The sequence below is a fragment of the Opisthocomus hoazin genome, chromosome 13, assembly GCF_030867145.1.
Source record: "Opisthocomus hoazin isolate bOpiHoa1 chromosome 13, bOpiHoa1.hap1, whole genome shotgun sequence".
NCBI classification, from domain to species: Eukaryota; Metazoa; Chordata; class Aves; order Opisthocomiformes; family Opisthocomidae; genus Opisthocomus; species Opisthocomus hoazin.
In genome coordinates this window covers 16,199,019-16,216,324 of record NC_134426.1, presented here as the reverse complement: position 1 = coordinate 16,216,324, position 17,306 = coordinate 16,199,019, and the positions used below count along the sequence as shown (strand labels likewise).

Below are 17,306 nucleotides of genomic sequence, written 5' to 3'. Positions count from 1 at the left end.
GCTGCCCAGGGAGGCTGTGGAGTCTCCTTCTCTGGAGGTATTCAAGCCCCGCCTGGACGCGGTGCTGTGCAGCCTGCTCTGGGTGACCCTGCTTCAGCAGGGGGTTGGGCTGGGTGACCCACAGAGGTCCCTGCCAGCCCCTGCCATGCTGGGAGTCCGTGATCCGCCCCCCGCCCCGCCCCGCCCCGCCCCGCCCCGGGGTTTCCCGGGCAACCGCGTGAGGCGGCCGCGGGCCGCTCGCTGCCGCGCAGGCGCCGCGGCTGAGGAGAGCGGTCGGTGCTGCCCCCCCCCCCCCCCCCCATCCCGTGCTTTGAGGAAGGAGGTGGAGGGGGATCTTAAGGGGGTCCGTAGAGTCTGGGAGTGCCACGGCGTGCGGCGGTGGAGGTTGTGGTGGTGTTAAAAATCGTTGTAAAGGTAGTTTTATTGGTAAGGCAGTCCTTCAGGGGGAGGCGCGCTGGCTCTGGGGGTTCCCCAGGAGACTGGTGAGGTTTGAGGTGTCCCGGCACCTCGGGATTTGTATCTGTTGTTTGAGGGGAATGAGGCCTCGTGGTGCGTTGGTTAGCGGCAGAGCCTTCTGCTGGGCCACCCTTTAGAAAATTAAAAAGTCTTGCTTCAGGGTTTGGGCAGCAGGTGTGCTTTTTTCGTGACTGGGAAACTAGAGGTTTTAATAACTTTGGGAGTGAAAACAACAAGGTTCCCATTCCGGAACAATGCCAGTATCAGAGAAATCTAAAAACTGGTGGGCTGAGAAACCTGCAGCAGCAAATAAAGGTGGGAGCAGCAGACCCGAGGCACGTGGGGCACCAAAAATACTGAAGAGCCTGAGGTTTGAGATCCCTGTGGCACCAAACCTGTCTCGGAGCAACAGAAACAAGGTGCTGGCAGCCACTGAAGTGCTGAATCCTCGAGATTTTGTGTGCATTCAGGCTTTGCCTGGCTTTGCTCAGAAGGAAGGAAAGGTCTTGGCCAGAAGCAGAACAGTTTACAGAAGCAGTGAACCTCCAAGAGAACAAGTGTTTTGGGAAAACTACTACAGGAGGCAAAAGCAGTTCACTCAGGGACACTTCACTCCCGCTGGGAAGCCTTATCAGGAGCTTGGAGAGATTCTCTACACGGACCCGAAGGAACTCACCCTCCACTCTTTGGGGCAGCTTGCACAGGTAGGCCTGGCTTTCCTGGTTCTGCTTTAAATAGAGAAGCAGAGAAGCTGTTCTTTGAAGTCAATTGCAAGCCCCTGTTTCCAGGGAAAGGGATTATTCTGTTTAAACAAATGTTTGAAACCATATTCCATGCCTTCCTGTGAATAATCACAATCTGATATAATATTTCATGATGGTACAGAGCATTTGTACATGAAGTGGGACTGCTTTGGTGTGTACATTGTGATTTGGGAACTGGCCTTTGATCTTTACAGTTCTTAATGAGAGCGCTTAAAATGAAGCGGAGGCAATAGCAGGCTAATGAATGAAAAGGAGAACATGGGATAATGTGTACTTAAGGGAAGATGCTTGGGGAAAGGTAACAAGCCTTGAAAATGGAAGGAGGGGAATTTGAGGGCATGGTTAAAGGAGGGGTTAAAAAGCAGGAATGATAAATGGTGGCAGCTGAGTGGGTAAAAAGTGAGTAAAAAGTTCAAAAGTTGAGCATAAGAATGGTGTAAAAAGTAAAGTGTTCATAATATGACTTACATAGGTAGGGATGGCTTTGGTGATAGTGGATTAATTATTTTGCATTTTACTTTGCACCTGTATTTGGGTTTCGGGAAGGTGTGAGGGGATTAACCAGGAGTGCCTGTGATAGTTTGATTGTGTGGGTATTGTCTCCTGGTCTCCTTAGTGCTGCTTTCCCACTAACTTTGTGGGTCTTGACCTGTCTCAAGTTGCTTTTAAGTCAAGCTTGAATCATTAAACCACAGGGACAAGAACTCAGTCACTGATGCTTGAGATGAGCTTGCTGTGTTCTGCCATTTGTTTTCTTTTCTTCAGTGGTGTTGGCTCACATGAGGAGATCTGAAGCTCTCTGGGTTTTCTGTGCTGTTTTGTGCAGAGAGCAGTTTTCCTTGTGGAAACAGAATGAAGTCTCTCCAGCCTGCTATCTGTAACATCAGTCTCTGTGACTTTGAGCCTATGCTTCGCTATGTGCTTTCTAACGGAGTGCCCAAGGGATAGTCTCTGACAGCTGCAGCAGAAGCAGTGTGGTTATTATTTAAGGTAGGCAGAAAAGATTCTGTCCACCCACTACTTAATTTTCTGCTCTGATTGTGTGTGTTGCATTCAGAGCCGAAAGTTTTGGATCAAGTGTTTTAAGCTCTAAGTAGACAATGGGTGGCATTCGCTTTATTTTTGCATGCTACCTAAAGGAGCGTCTTGCTGGCTGTCTTCACTCAGAGGTTTATTTCTGTAAACTAGTCAACATCTGGCAAATGTTGCCAGTGTTCTTGTTTTAAGCCTGAGCTTCTAAAACATCTTTCCTTCCAAGTATTAGAAGTTGCTTTTTAAAGATTTTTCAACTGCAGATATACTCTTTAAAATTCTGATAATCCTGAAGATGTTGGTTAATTGGTGGTGGTGGTTGTTTTGGTATTGAAAAGTGATGTCAGGATTTGATCTTTAAGAGTGCCCTGAAACCCAGTTGGAACTCAGCTACTTAACTTGACCAAATTAAGTACACAATTTCTATAGAAAATATATATATTTTTATGTATATATTTATATAGAAAATAGCTATATGTAGGTCACTAAACGTGTGGTTGTGGTTTATCCTTTAGCTTCATGAAGCTGTCAGAGGGGATGTAGTCACAACTGCTGTTCCTTTTGGTGGAGAAAGTGGCTAAAAGTGGTACATAGTCTTGAAATTCTCAGATTAACTTTTTTCTTTTTTCCTTTTCCTATAAGATAATGGTTACTAAGTTGAAAAACTAAATAAAGTATTTCCTGGCAATGAATCTGACCTATCCTCTGCTTCCCTCCATCCCCACAAACTGGGGAAGGCCCAGGGATTTCATGCTGCTCACACACTAACTCTCACTATTTAAGCTGCCAGCGTGCTCTGCAGACATCTATTTACACATTTTTCAGGGATATTAGAACAGAAATGGTCTAGAGCCTAATCCTAAAAAATACTTTGTATTACCTGTATTTTTGCTTTACATGGGTTATTTATCCCATTGCAACTTGCACCTAGCAGTCCCCATAGTATTTTGAATAACCAAGAAGACTGTGGATACTGGATATGTCTAATTATAGGTGTTTGAGAGCATAACATTCCTGGTAGTAAAAATAATGATCTCTGATTAATGCATTGGCACTCATCTCTGCCTTCTGAGTTAGCGTTTTCTTCAGCCACAAGTACAGCTGATGCTTTGCAATGATGAGTGACAGTAAAATTTGTAAACAACAAGGTTATGATAAAAGCCCTCTGAATTCAACAGGACCTTAGTATGCTAGTATCTGCTGGTAAATGCCACTTTCTAAACAGATAATAATAAAAAATAGATTTTTAAGAGCTAAAACCTTTTGTGGAAGTATGTTGGGATGGTTATACAGAATGATATGGGCATAGGGTATTATATGTAATAATTGCATGTTTAGAATGCTTTTTAATATACTTGATGGCAACAGATGTGTTCAGAAAAGCTGTATGTTCATGAATGCTTTTTGTATCTTTATAAAGTAAATTTGGTATGTGAAAATGTGGAGCTGGTATTTGAATGTTCAAACTGTTGCATTGGAAATTTCTGTTCTGTAGTCACACACAGAATGTGGTATCTGTCTTGCAGTGAAAACACTGAGTAAAGCTGAGTCAATGCAGTGGAAAAATTGCATTCCAACCCGCTGGAACAAAATAAGCCCCTTCCAAACTACTAGCAATATGGTCTAGGGATGGGGGAAGCTCAGGAAGTGTAGCATTTGTGTTTAAAAAAACAACCAAACACCACCACCCTCCAAGTCACCCCCCCCAAAACCCATGACGTGAAGGCTTCTTTTACCCATCCTGTACACTGTTATCCAAGCATAATTAAGTGGCCAGCTTTCACAATGATGTGGATTTTGTGACCCTTACAGTTTTAGATTGCCAGTTATCCCAACTTTTATCCCCAACAGTCTCTTGGGGTTTTTGGGTGTGCTTTGTATGTGGTGGCTTTCTACATGTGCTGTCTGCTCTCTGCCGCTGTCTTTACTAAAAGAATCCTGGGAAGTTGAATGGGCCGTGTATTTTGACCTAAGCAGCTACACCAAGCATCTCCCCAGTGGATTTTGGGCTCTTGCCTTTTCAAAACTTCTTGGGGGAGTGGGGAAGGAGTCTCCCTACAGGGCTGCCTGGTTCTGCATTGCGTTAGTACCAGTCCATACTCATACTGTGAGGTAGAGCCCTTTGAGCTTCTGCTACAGCTAACTGGAAATTACTTTGGTTTGAGTGTTTTTTCCCCTCTCAAAGGTTAGGTGCACGTTGCAGACAGCACTGATTCATTGAAAGTCAAAGGATGTAGCTATCTAGACAGTATCTTTGATTTCCTAAGTATTCAGAGCGGTGTGTTAAAGCTCTCTCTTCTTATTGCTTGATGTAACAGTGCATGGTGAAGTTAGTCACCTTTTATTGTGTTTATATAGCTTCTTTCCCTTAATTGCTATGACAAATTCATTTGCAAAACCTCTGAGGTGGCTTGTTGACTTCTTACATGGAAGAAAGGTGGCCTTTCTGACCAAGCCCTAAAAGCAATCAAAGTCCACAAAATCTTGAGTATTATTAGTGTCAAAGCCTGCTCTTTACTTGCCATAAAATTCTGTCCTGTACTTCTGTGCTTTAGCTAAATAGGTCACTAGATAAGATTGACAACGGCATCAGCAATGAAAGGTTTTAAACCGGAAACTGGAGAGGAAAACGGAGCAATTTCTTTCAAGAGAAATTACACTGCTATTTGTTATTGTTGCAGTTAAAGAGCTGTCAGGGATTCCAGTTTAAAATCTTGTTTTCCAGAACAGTAAAACCAGGTATTTCAAGGCAGAACTTATAATGCAGAGAATGCAAAGGTCAGTCATAATTCCTCATTGCTCTGGGAAAAGCAGGAAAACATTAGTGGTGGGTTGTCTTGCTAGTGTCTCCAAAATGGAGAAACTGGTCAAGCCAGAGTACACTGGTGTGCTGACATTGCTAATTCTTTCTGAACTGGGTAACCAATGTATACTCATTGAACACCCCTGGTCTCACAGCTGCATCTAAGAAGTGCTATGTCAGAGTCATTTAAAAAAAACAAAACACTTTATTACAGGTTTAGAAGAAGCTTCAGAAATACCTTGAGAAATCCTCTTTGAAGAATGTGAAATTTCAACAAAATGCTATTGAGAAAGAGGATAGCACAATATTTCTTTCTGTTAACTATTCAACTGGCTTTGAAGGTGAAAATTACAAAATACTGGTACTTTCTAGCGTATTTTTTTGTGTATTAGCTATATGAGGTAGAATATAAGGTTAAGTTATCACTGTGATGGCTGTTATTCAGAAGTGCCAAAGCTTTGATAGAGATGTTCAGATTCAAGTATCTCTTGGGGAATTTTAGTTCATTGTTGGCTGGTAAAATTGGACTCTTACAGATCTTTCCACTGCTTGCTAGAGGCGGTCTCAAAGTCTTTATTGGCAAACATTTGAGTATCTCTCTAACAATTAAAAATGCACATGGGCATCATAAAAGTGAGAATTTTGAGATGTGCTGTGTTTGCAAGGGTTAATTCGTATTTGATTTAAGGTTGGGGGTTTTTTTTCCCTGCTTGTACTATTTTGCCATGCTCATCATGTCATGACAGTCTGTCAGCTCAGGAATTGCAGTGTTTGTAAGGGCTGGTGGTGTGGGCAGAATGAAGGGAACAAGCAAGAAACAGGGAGGATACAGAAGAGATTGTAGCAGTGAGAGTCATGCATTCAGCTTCTCCAGTGATCTAAATTTATCTTGTTTGTCCTTGTGTGTTTCTGATGGAAAAATTGGGAATGAAGGTGAGAAACACAAACTTATGCTGAAGTTCTTTTTTTCTTTTTTGAAGCTATGACTGCAGCGCATGCCCCTCATATGAAAATCACTGTGAAAACTGAAAGCATCTGCAAAACCTGGTTTGTCTTTACCCTTCCATTGCAATAGCTATTATAGAATGTGTCATGGCTTGCATGATCTTGGTTATCTGTTGCAGATCATGAACAAAATTTCCTGAGTGCAATGCAGTTAATGGGAAAGTTCTAATTTTCGAATACATTTTTTTCCTTTTTTTTTGGCTTTTTTTTGCTTTCTGAAGTCACAACAGTTTTCAGCTGGTGATAAGCCTACATGCTAGAAATGCTCCAGGACAGAAGAGAAGGAAATAGGTTGTGTAAGAAAAGTCAGTAGTTGGAAAACTGCCCTTTATCAGTTGACTACAGTTTAGCACCTTGCTATTGCCAAAACAGATGTTAAGTGCAGAGCATGTTAAAACAAACACACAAAAAGCAGGTGCAGGCACAGTGACACTGATTACAATTTCAAACTTCATAGTGTCACATAGTAAGAAGGAGTCTGCTGCTTGTTAGGGAAGTGAAAGGGTGCAGTGTTGTATGCCTGTGAGAGACCTGGCTGTGTGTCAGAACAGCTTTGTCACCAGTGTGTGATGCTTCCATTTGAAAGGCTACCATACAATGGGTATACAGGTATGCCTGACTTAGGTTTCCATGGAGATGTCTTGTACCTCATTAACAAAGGTGGATTTTGCAGATAGTTTTTCTTTGGCTAACCTTCTCTGGTTTCCTTTTGTTGTTTTTGATAGGTAAAAGGTTGTTCTGGGGGTTTTGTTGTTGTGTTGTGTTTTTTTTTCTCCTTTGGTCTTAACCAGATACAATAAACCAGGAAATGGCTTCAGGTTGCACCAGGGGAGGTTTAGATTGGATGTCAGGAAAAATGTCTTTACTGAGAGTGGTCAGGCATTGGAACAGGCTGCCCAGGGCAGTGGTGGAGTCACCATCCCTGGAGGAGTTCAAAAAGCGTGTAGATGTGGCACTTCGGGATATGGTTTAGTAAGCATGGTGGTGTTGGGTGGATGGTTGGACCTGATGATCTTAGAGATCTTTTCCAACCTTAATAATCCTATGATTCTATTATACCAATGACTTTTCCTAGAAGCTTCATAACCTCTGTTGAGAACTTAAGTGTGCAAGCTCTCAGTATGGTAATCATTAGGCAGGGCAGAATTCATGCATGTTATCCATCTGAGGTTACGTCTTTGCTTCATTTCTCGTGACGAAGGCTGATGTACACTTTCAGCTTTCACCAGGGTCACTGTAGGGACAAGCAAGTGAAACTCAGATTGTACATGTTTTATGGATAATGTTGATTTCCAGTGAATAGAATGAGTTGCTCAAGTATTTAACTGTCTGCTGTAGCCTTTAACTATGTTAGCAAGCATAATGCTACAGTATTTTTCCTCTTTAAAAATAGTAACAGATGCATTTCTTCTTACAGAAGACAAACTCGGAGGATGTTTGGAAATGAACAGTCTAATGGCATGCATCACTCTCATATGACTTTCTTCTCACCCATCCAAGGAGGCATTGACCCACCAGACATTTGCAATGTAATGATAATATACGATTATATTGCTGGTTTTATGTGCACGTTATTAAATGTTAGTAAGCCTGAATGCATAAGGTTTGTGGGCACATTAGAAAGTGGTGAATAAGCAGACTGTGAATAATTAGGCTATGGAATAACAGAAAAGGGTATAGCTTTAGGTGACTGAACTAGTGGCCTGGAGCAGTTGCGTTATGTGAGAGTGGTACTAAAAGGAGGAGTGGAAGGAAGCATAAACAGAAACTGAAATGAGGTGATAGATAATGGTGTTGTCATAGACAGGAATGGAACAGAGCAAATGACATAAAAGGGAAAGCTCAAATTTGGATACATGCATCAATTGCAATAGCAGATAGTTTTCTGCCTCCTTTCGATGTATGTTACAGTAGATTAGGCTGTTAGACTGTACACTGGCTACTGTTGGTTTTATTAATTAAGCTCATTCCCCTTTGTTAGCTTGAATCATAAATATATTACTTTTAACTTAGGTTTAATTTACAAGCCCTTATGAAAAAGTTGAAAAATGTCAGTCACACCATTTTTAAGGAACTACAAGTAGTATTTGTACATGTCTGTGGAAGAAACAGGGAAATATTACGTCATATTGCAGTAATTCTAACAAGGATATCAACATTGCCAACCAAGTATTTGAGACTATTTAGCAGGCATAGTGAAGCTGTTGGTGATGCAGAATTTCTGAATTTCATTTTTTATTCTTATTTGTGATTTACTCTGCCACTGTAGTCATGTGTCTGTTAGAAATCCTTGGCTATTTTAGAACAGCAGCAGTCCTTCGGTGCTGAAATAGTTGGGTTTATTACTGTTAATCATAACATTTAAGCACTCATGTACTGAGAGGTTTTTTTGACATGTTTTTCTTCATGGCCTTGTGAGACTGACGATCATTACCTCGGTTGTACCTTTGGAGAAAGTGACTTAGACAAGTGAATTAGCTAATTGCATATGCATATCTTAGTTAAATGCATGTAAACTTGGTATTATAGTGAAGAACTTTCTGATCCTGAACTCTTGGTTTTTCCTGCAGGTGTTCTTGCTTTGCCTTTTAGAACATTGAACAAATGGTAATATACATGAGACTAGAGGCAGGGCACATGCTTATGGAACTCTATTTTTATAAAGATTGAACTGTTTCTATTTGGTTCAGTGTGATAGTTTTACTCTCTAACATGAGTATTAAATGTTAGATGGTAGTCCTGACCTGAGCCTAACTACGTGAAAATGTTATGTTTTGTGACTTTATGATCATGAGATTAGTTTGACATATCTCTGGAACAGCAGCTAACAAGTAAGGTCCACACAATTGCCGTGCTATTGAGTTCAGAATAGTCTGATCAGTTTCAAAAGTTCAGTTTCTGTTCCTAAAGGCTGCTTCTGTAATGAATTAAGGGAAGCATATCAAATGTAGTAACGCATTGTTATTAAGGTTTTAGTAAACTTGCCAAATGTCAGGCTGCTGGTGCAGTCATGGTGCATTACACTTCTGTGATTACAGCTTGAGTTGTCATTACAGTGAGTTGCGTTGCTCACCTGGATTTGGGAACTGATCTGCAATATCGTGCCTGGGGCAGGAGAGAAGTGCATGACAAAGGTTACACTTTACAGTGAACATTTAAAACATTAGATTTTTAACAGGTTTAGTGTCTACTTCTCTTAAATAGTGCGTACAAATAGTCTGTAGGTTACTTAATGAAAGAAATAGGCAAGTCCTTGTATTTGAAGAACCTGGTGCTCCCCTAGCTGCAGTGTGTCAGTTTAAAATTACTTTTGATAACTGGAAACACTTCGTCAAATGGTTACTTTTGGAAGAGAATGGGCAAAAAAACATGTTGAGATTTGATTAGAAGTGCTGTGTAAGAACTAAATGGTTGTTACTGGTTATGGGTGTGATCAGTTTAGAACTTGCACTGGACAGTAGGGTTAACAGTCTTTGTAATTCATGGGTGAGTTTCTGGTTCCTTTGTGTCACTCTAATAGCACAAAAGAACGTTAATGCTGATCTTAGCAGGCACTGGAGGAATTCTCTAATGTCATGTTCAGTGGAGTTGTGTCAGGAATGAATGTATGCGTACCAGAAGTGTGAGAAAATGTTTCAGGTGGGAAAGCCAAGCTCTTTTGTGTCTGTGGAACTTGAAAACCTCTCTTGTTTTTCACTTATAGGAAGTGGTAGGTATTTAGTCAGGGGCAGGGGAACATGAACAATGGAGAAATTTTTTTTTATTCACATGAGGGGGGAAAAAAAATCAGAACTGATGTAGAAATGCAAGACTAGATTTGTAAATAGGTTGAGTTGTGCTTGTTTCTAGGAAGGATATTATATTTATATATCAGTTTTACCCTAGACGATGCCAAAAGCACTTTGCAGGCTGAATGTAGAGGCCATATCAGCCATCCCTGGTTAACTACGGTCAACACAGCAGAGCAATACTGCCTGAGAGTTCAGGGTAGAAAGTGATGAAGAATAATGTATCCAGTTGAAAAAGGAGAGGTGAACTTAAGTGAGCAGACAGCAATTTAAGCAAGTTGAAGTTTAGCTAGCACACCTTGCTAATTCCCCCCAAACACTGCATGGCAAAGGAGGAATCATCCTTCCCATAAAGAAACTAACACTTTTGGGGTAGGTTGATGTGAATGCAAGAACCTGTCCTTAAATTGGAATATTTCCCTGTGCAGGCACAGTGAATGAAGGCATTCAGCAGTGAGGGGGGGAAAAGCATAATAATTAAAGCTTGAGTCTGACTTGCAGAGGAAAAACCATTTTTGTAAAATCAGATTATTGGTGTTTCACTTTCCTTGAGACTGTAGAATGATGTGTCTCAAATTGAAAGCAGTGGAAGGCCGCATTTTCCATGGCTATAGTAGCTTCTCATTATTCATGAAATGCCTATAGAAAAAGTGTTGAATGCACCACAGCAATAGGGGGGAGGACTGTAAGCAGGGAGAGGAGGACATAATGGAATGTCACTACATTTCTTGTAGTATAATGTGACCTTTCCATTAAATTAACGTTATGCTATTTGCACAGAAGGAGAGCTAAGATAGAGTATTTTTAGGGGACAATAGTCAAGTTAATTAGGCAGCTATATAACTGTCACTCTTTGCATTAAGCGCTCTAAAGCAGGGTATGGGGAATGGAGGTATAATGTTACTTTGGATTCTGTTCATTTTGAAAAAGAAGTTACTTTGTGTTGTTTGTGAAAACTAGGCTGTGACATTGTTTGGGATATTGTAGCCTGGAACCTGTTTTTCTGGTGTATTAAGAGGGAAGTTTTAACTTAATTCCTCAATGACTTACAGCTAAAAGGTTTATGTGTCCTCTTTACTAATCTAATGGGTACAAAGACAGATTCCACAGTCCTTATTGGTATGAAACACTCAGATACTTCATATGCCTCTCTATCAACCTCAGTGGAGTAATCATGGAGTATGGCACAGTTCAAGCGAAACACTGCTAGATTTTGGTCTGCAAGCATTTGACTGCATACATATCAACACAATTTCATTTAAGGGTTAAAGATGCTTCATAAAGCTGTTGTGACAAATTTAAATTTGTAATTGCTTATTCATATACAGCATCCATAACAAATCTTCCCTTTTTAAGAATGACTGACTTTTTAGTAAGTTTTCTTACTTGTAAAACACAAATTCTAGTTGTATTACATCAGGCAATACGTATGTTTGAAATTAACAGACTGTAAAACTGCTAGGGTTATTCGTAATATTTTCTATGCTGCGATTAAAGTTAGGTTTACAGTAAATTACAGAACCCCACTTAAGCCTCTGGCCAATCCAATCCTAGTGGCTATGAGCCTACTCTGCTATGTCTTTGGCCTTGAGCTACTGCCTGTGGCAGTTGTGGGAGGGTGAACTCATGTCATTCCTCATCTGTTAGAGAAGTCCTTGGACTGCAGTACTTCAGTCTGAAATGTGTTTACTTGAATAGTTTTGGCCTCAGTGCTTCATTTCTGTCCTGCAGGTACAACCAGTGGTTCCCGGTGATCAGACACATTTCTCTTCCATACTGAGGATCCTGATTTGTCCAGGATTTCTAAGGGGCATCATTTGGTCCCACTGTGTGTCAGCATTTGCCTCTCTGTGCTTCAGGAACCCTGTGTTTTTGAACTCTGCTCTGTTTCAGTTGATTCCTCCATCTCCCCTCAAAGTCATTCTTTTCCTTAACTGCTTGTACCTCTTGAATCTGTTAGTTCCCAGTTCAGACAGAGGAAGACTTACAGCTTTATTAGATAACAAATGGTCCTCATAGCTAATTGTTTGCCCTGCTGTTTGGGGAGCTATTTATTTTTAAGAATAAATGAAGGTATCTCATAACTACGGCATAAAAGTAAAGGACAAACATTATGTTTTTCCAATGGCAGAAGGTCAAACCTGTCATGTCTGACAGTTTTAGAATAAGACTTACATATATGGTTCATGCCTTGAATTCCCCCATGACTAGACTGATACATTGTATATTTGTGGTACTGCCTGACCCAACTGCCAGGTGCTACTGGTTGTCTTGATCTGGTGTCTGCCAACTGGCTGTGTTGGGTATGTCAGCAAGGCTGTGACACAATACTGCAGGTAGTGAGCATTACCTTGTGGAGCCTACATGGAAAACATTCCCCACTAAAAATCACCCCTGAGAGCCCAGCAGCACTGTTCCTCTCCTGTCACATAACCTACTCCCAGACACATGCTTTGAATACAGGGGAATAGGAAGCAGTAAAGGTCTGGAAGTCTTGTCACTGGTGACTCTTAGGGCTCATACTTCCTTGCAGGTGTAATGATATTGGCAGGTTCGTTGGCTGGCTGGTAAAGAATGGTGTGACCACCGTTGGTTCACAGTGGTCAAGTGCAACAACAACCTTAAGCTACAACATAGTGGCAGTTTGCTACTGACAAAGATTTTTTGCCCAGAACGGACTGGAATAGATGGATTGTGATTCATCTGCAGCGTAATGATGGCATAACAGTAGGACTGAATTGAAACAGAATTTAAATTCCCTTCCTAAACGTTTTCTAAAGCCGGTATTTACTGCTCTATCTAGTGTTGATCAGTTATGCCAGAGCTAGAAGTATTTATGACTTTCATACGGTGTGTTTATTGTGTTGAAAAATTAATTGAAAATCTATAACAATTGTCTTGTAATTAAAACCCAAACATATTCTAGTCCGATTCCATTGTGATGTTTTTAAAAACTTGAAACTGATCTCCTTCTAGTTCTGACCGTGTTTTCCAAAGTGGGCAGATTGTTCAAATAAAAGATCTGTTCAGTTGTACGAAGGAAGCCTTTTCTCTAAGGAAGCTTCTCAAATACACAGGACCAACACAGTATTAGCTTAGAGCACATGGGTTAAATATTTTGTCCTCTGTGCTATTTACCTTGTTGGTACTTTCTCTTAGGGTTATGTATTTATGCATTCAAGAAACTGAGAGCCTTTGTACTGTAACAAACACATTTAACTTTTCTGTTAACACCTGCAACAGCTGATAGGTTCTCTACAGATATCTACCACACACTGCTTCCATTCTTTTATTTTTTTATTCTGTTACCCTGAAATGTTAGAAATTAACTCCTGGAGTCAGTGTCACCTAAACTGACAATGGATCAAAGCTGTGAGACAAATTGATCATTACAGTTCAGGGAGCTGAATCCTCTGTGCAGACAGCTGTACTGTTGCTGGAGGGTTCTCGGGCTCTTCACCTCCAAGCTCTGCCTCGACAAATGCTGCCACTGTTGGTGAAGCTCATAGGTGGATGTCTGTAAAATAAGCTCGTTGTAAACTCCCATCAGAGGCATCGCTGTGTCTTGGAATTGTTATTTGTTTGGCTGGGTTTGTTTCTGGTCACCCTGTTTAGAGCTTGTGTCACTATGCAACAGCCTGAACTATAAACAATGATGTTAATCCATGAAAAATGAGAAATTAAACCTTGGCAGGATCTTTGTGATCCCTGCCCAGGTTCATCAGATGAAAGTTTTATTTTTATTTTTATATTTTTTCTTGAGTTTTTCTAAAGCACATGAACTTTGCTGTCTGACAGTCAGAAATCACTCTTCCTGACAGTGGCCTCGCGTCATCTTTAAGTGAAAGCAGATAAAAACAGATTAACAAACCAAAATCAAACAACAGACCTTTTCCGAACGATCGCTTTGCTGAATGTTTGAATCCTTCCCTTTCAAGAAAGCTGCTTTTGGTAAAATACTGTGTACGTAATTTTTTTTCACTTCTGGTATTTAGCTTTCAGCTGTTCTCCTAAATTAATGTTAGCTTATATTATCTATGTGAGATTTGAATTGGTGTGTGGGAATAATTGGTGAGCCAGAGCAAGTTAGCTATGTGAGAGAGAGGCTTTGGAGTAAGGCTTTCCAGTACCTATTTGTTGTAACAGCAAATTTTGTGAATGTAAGTCTTTGTGCTGTTTTGTTCTGAGGTCAGCTGGAAGACAGTCTTGCTTGAAAACTGTGATTTAATGGCAGTATGACATACAGCCTTAAAACTAATGGAATACAAAATAGGAAATCAAAACAAAGACAATGCTTAAGGAGAATGGGCCACAGATGTAATGCAGTCTGTGTGTGCAGCTGGCACGGCTATCACAAAATGCTTCTGAAAATAGCTGTCCTTCAGAAAGTCAAGTTTTGGTGTTTTAGCTGTGGCTTATTCCTTTATTTATGTGTCAGATGTTAGCAGTTTGGACTGAATTTCTTTTACAAGAACTGTAGAGTAGTTCCTAAATATGAATACTTTCGTTTTAAGTCACAGATGAAATATGACTGTATTTGTAGATAGCCTAGTCAAATCTATGCCAGAATGCAAGCTGACTGAATCTGATGATCCAGCCTCTGCTAGGTGCGAACAAAGGGGATGTGTGTGTGTGTGCATGCTAAAGTTATACTGTAAATTACAAATAGGTAATACAGAGAGGGCTTTTTTAGTTTAGTATGTTACATCTAAAACCCATGCAGACCTGTTTGCTAGGACCTTGGTAAGATACAAAGGGTGTTTTGGATTTGTATCCAGATTAAAGGATGCTCTCTAATCTTGCATAAAATTTAGCTACTGAGATCCTTTTCTTGATGTGTTCATCTGTTTCGTCTTTATCGTGGATGAAGTTGGTGCCAGTCAGTCTGTGGACACATATTCATTCTACTGTTGCAATATGGACCATATTCATACCTGTCAAAATACAGATTCAGTTAGGATCTTTATTCCAGCAGAGAATTTGACCCTTTGACAAAAATATACTTGAGTGAAATTAAACAGTGGTTCAGAATTTGGTTATCTTCTTGCTTGTAAAGTTTGTATTTGCAGTTTACTTTAAAAGAATGTGCATTTATATAGCAACCATTGCACACTCCTTGTTTGTTTATGTAAGTGTTGTTGTGAAAATATTTCAAGAAATATATAAGCATTTTAATAATCTTAGTCTTCAACTTGCATCCAAAAATGCATGTTTGTTTTAGGGAAGCAAGAGGAGTGGCTGCCTGGGAAAATAACAATGGAACTGCCAGTCACATATTGTGATGTGCATGTGGTGAAAAGATGACTGTTTTTAGGGCTGGCAGATGCACTCTGTTCATTTTACAGGTCATTAAATTTCTCATTATACAAACTCAATCATCTGAGTTTTTAAAATATGATTTAGAATATCCAAAAGATTAGACAGTGTGCAAGATAAATGTAGAAGTTTAAATTTTGAAAGGCAAAACACAGTTTGAAAAAATGATAGATAAATTCCATAATGAGCCTCCTATATTATTCTCATTGTCTAGCTGTTCCATATGGATGGTTACATTCTGACCTAAGGTATATCATTGCATGCAGAGTAACACCAAACAAAAAATTTGTATTTGCCAATCTGCTTAGAGAGTCTCATTAATTTGTCTGCATTCTCAGAGGAGAGAATCTGCAGCAGGGCATTATCTATCTTGATGTGGCTAGAAAATGGCATCCTTTTAAAAATGTTTGGAAGTGATGTGACAATGGAAGAGAATCACTGTTACTAAACTTCTCTACCACTTCATTGCAGGAATTTGTTTTTCCTAGTCACTGAGTCTGAACTGTCTTTGGAAAAAAAAAACAACCAACTTCTTCCCTCTCCCTAAATGGATTATAATGTTTGTTTGACAAAAGCTCAAGATCTATGGATATCAACTACCACCTCGGGGGAAAAAAGTGGTTAGTTTTGATAACTATTTGGCCTGAGTAAGAATTCACGTGAATTTCTTGCTTGGAAAGCAGTCTGTTAACACAGCTCTCCTCCACATAAGTTTTCATAGCAAAGGTCTACGTGGGAGGAGGTGATGTTTAATTAGCCAAGCTTTCTGTTAATGTTGGCTTTGCATTATTTTCTTCCACAGAAACAAGAGTTGTGATCCCAGAATAATAACAGAGTGCCACTGGTGAGCTGGGAAGATTCAAGTGAAACAATTACTCTAAAACAAGCTCAGGCTTAACCTTTCCCTGTAAATTTGACATTTTTTTTCTCCAACCACAGTATTGGTATCCAGCCTTTCCAACACCCTGAGGCCGCTGTTACCTGAGGTTTAGATGTTACTCAGCAAAAAACAGAGCTATGAAACAGAACACATTCGCTTGAGCATTTATCCTAAGACACTATTTCTCTAGAATTTGTCATAGTCCCACTGCTAATTCTAGACTATCTAGATGGCCCAGAAATTAGACTCTTGACATCCATAAGACTTCTCAGACCTTTAAATAAAGTAAGTACAATCTCTCACACCGATTGTTAGACTTTCTAGCTTCTTACCAAACTAGGTGTATGGATGAAATAAATTGCGTGCTGTAACAGGGCTTTGGTAAGTATGTGTGTTCATATGACTGAATGCTTCTTAGCTCACTTCTGAGTAAATCAAATGATCTAAATTGGAGAAGTCCAAGATGGATCTCTTCTGCGCAGTCTGGAATAGGACACCCTTGGTCTTCAGCATAGGAAGAAAGTTAATTACTAAGAGACTTTTTAAAGTTTTACTGTGAAAGTGGTTCAGTAATGTCCACTCTTTTTACTGTGGCGAGGCCAAAGTAAAGCCTAGGATAGATATGAAGATTATTGGCTTATTTTTGTGCCCTGTGAGTATAAAAATACAAGCAAAAATCACCATGGCTCAGCTTTTCTCTAGAGAAGAATTGTGGTAAAACACTTCGTAGCATATTCCTTGCAAGCAGACAGGGCCGTGCAATCTGAAATTGCAATAAATTATAGTGTTTTAGACCTCTGGTTATTGCAGTTCCAGCTTTTCAGTTGCCCACACACAAGCACCTAAATTTATTCTACTGTCATCTGAGAGTAATGAATTTTAATAGTGGAAATGACGACTACTTTTTGCACCACTTTGATACTTCGTAGCAAAATAAATGGTTGTTTGACTGTACAAAGTTTGAAGTTTTGCAGATGCTCTCTGTGAGCAACCAGTGTCATAGAGCTCTGGAAGGCAAGACATTTAATCGAATAAATGTGTGGTTTTCCATTGTGTTGCTGTTCCCAGCCTCCATTGGTCCTGCCCATCCTCCTTTAAGAATTGTTTCTGAAAATCACATTGTCCTTGTAAGCAAGGTGTGAACCACTTCTGGATGTGGCTGCCCAGAGATCGGAGCTTAGTTCACTGTGAGGCTCCTAACAAATCACTGTTCTCATTAGAAGGCTTTCAGACATTGGCTGGCTTTGCCTATCTGGGGAAAA

General features: G+C 40.1%; 1 protein-coding gene across 2 annotated transcripts in view; it reads left to right on the top strand.

Annotated features, from left to right (window-relative positions):
• Positions 1-423: 423 nt before the first annotated feature.
• Positions 424-17,306, top strand: part of CCDC60 (coiled-coil domain containing 60) — a 64,826-nt gene continuing 47,943 nt past the window's right edge. For both annotated transcript variants that reach the window (XM_075434470.1, XM_075434468.1), the window contains exon 1: positions 424-1,160. In XM_075434470.1, coding sequence (XP_075290585.1) covers positions 711-1,160 — 450 coding nt within the window. In that variant the 5' untranslated portion in view covers positions 424-710. The remainder of the gene's footprint in view (positions 1,161-17,306) is intronic.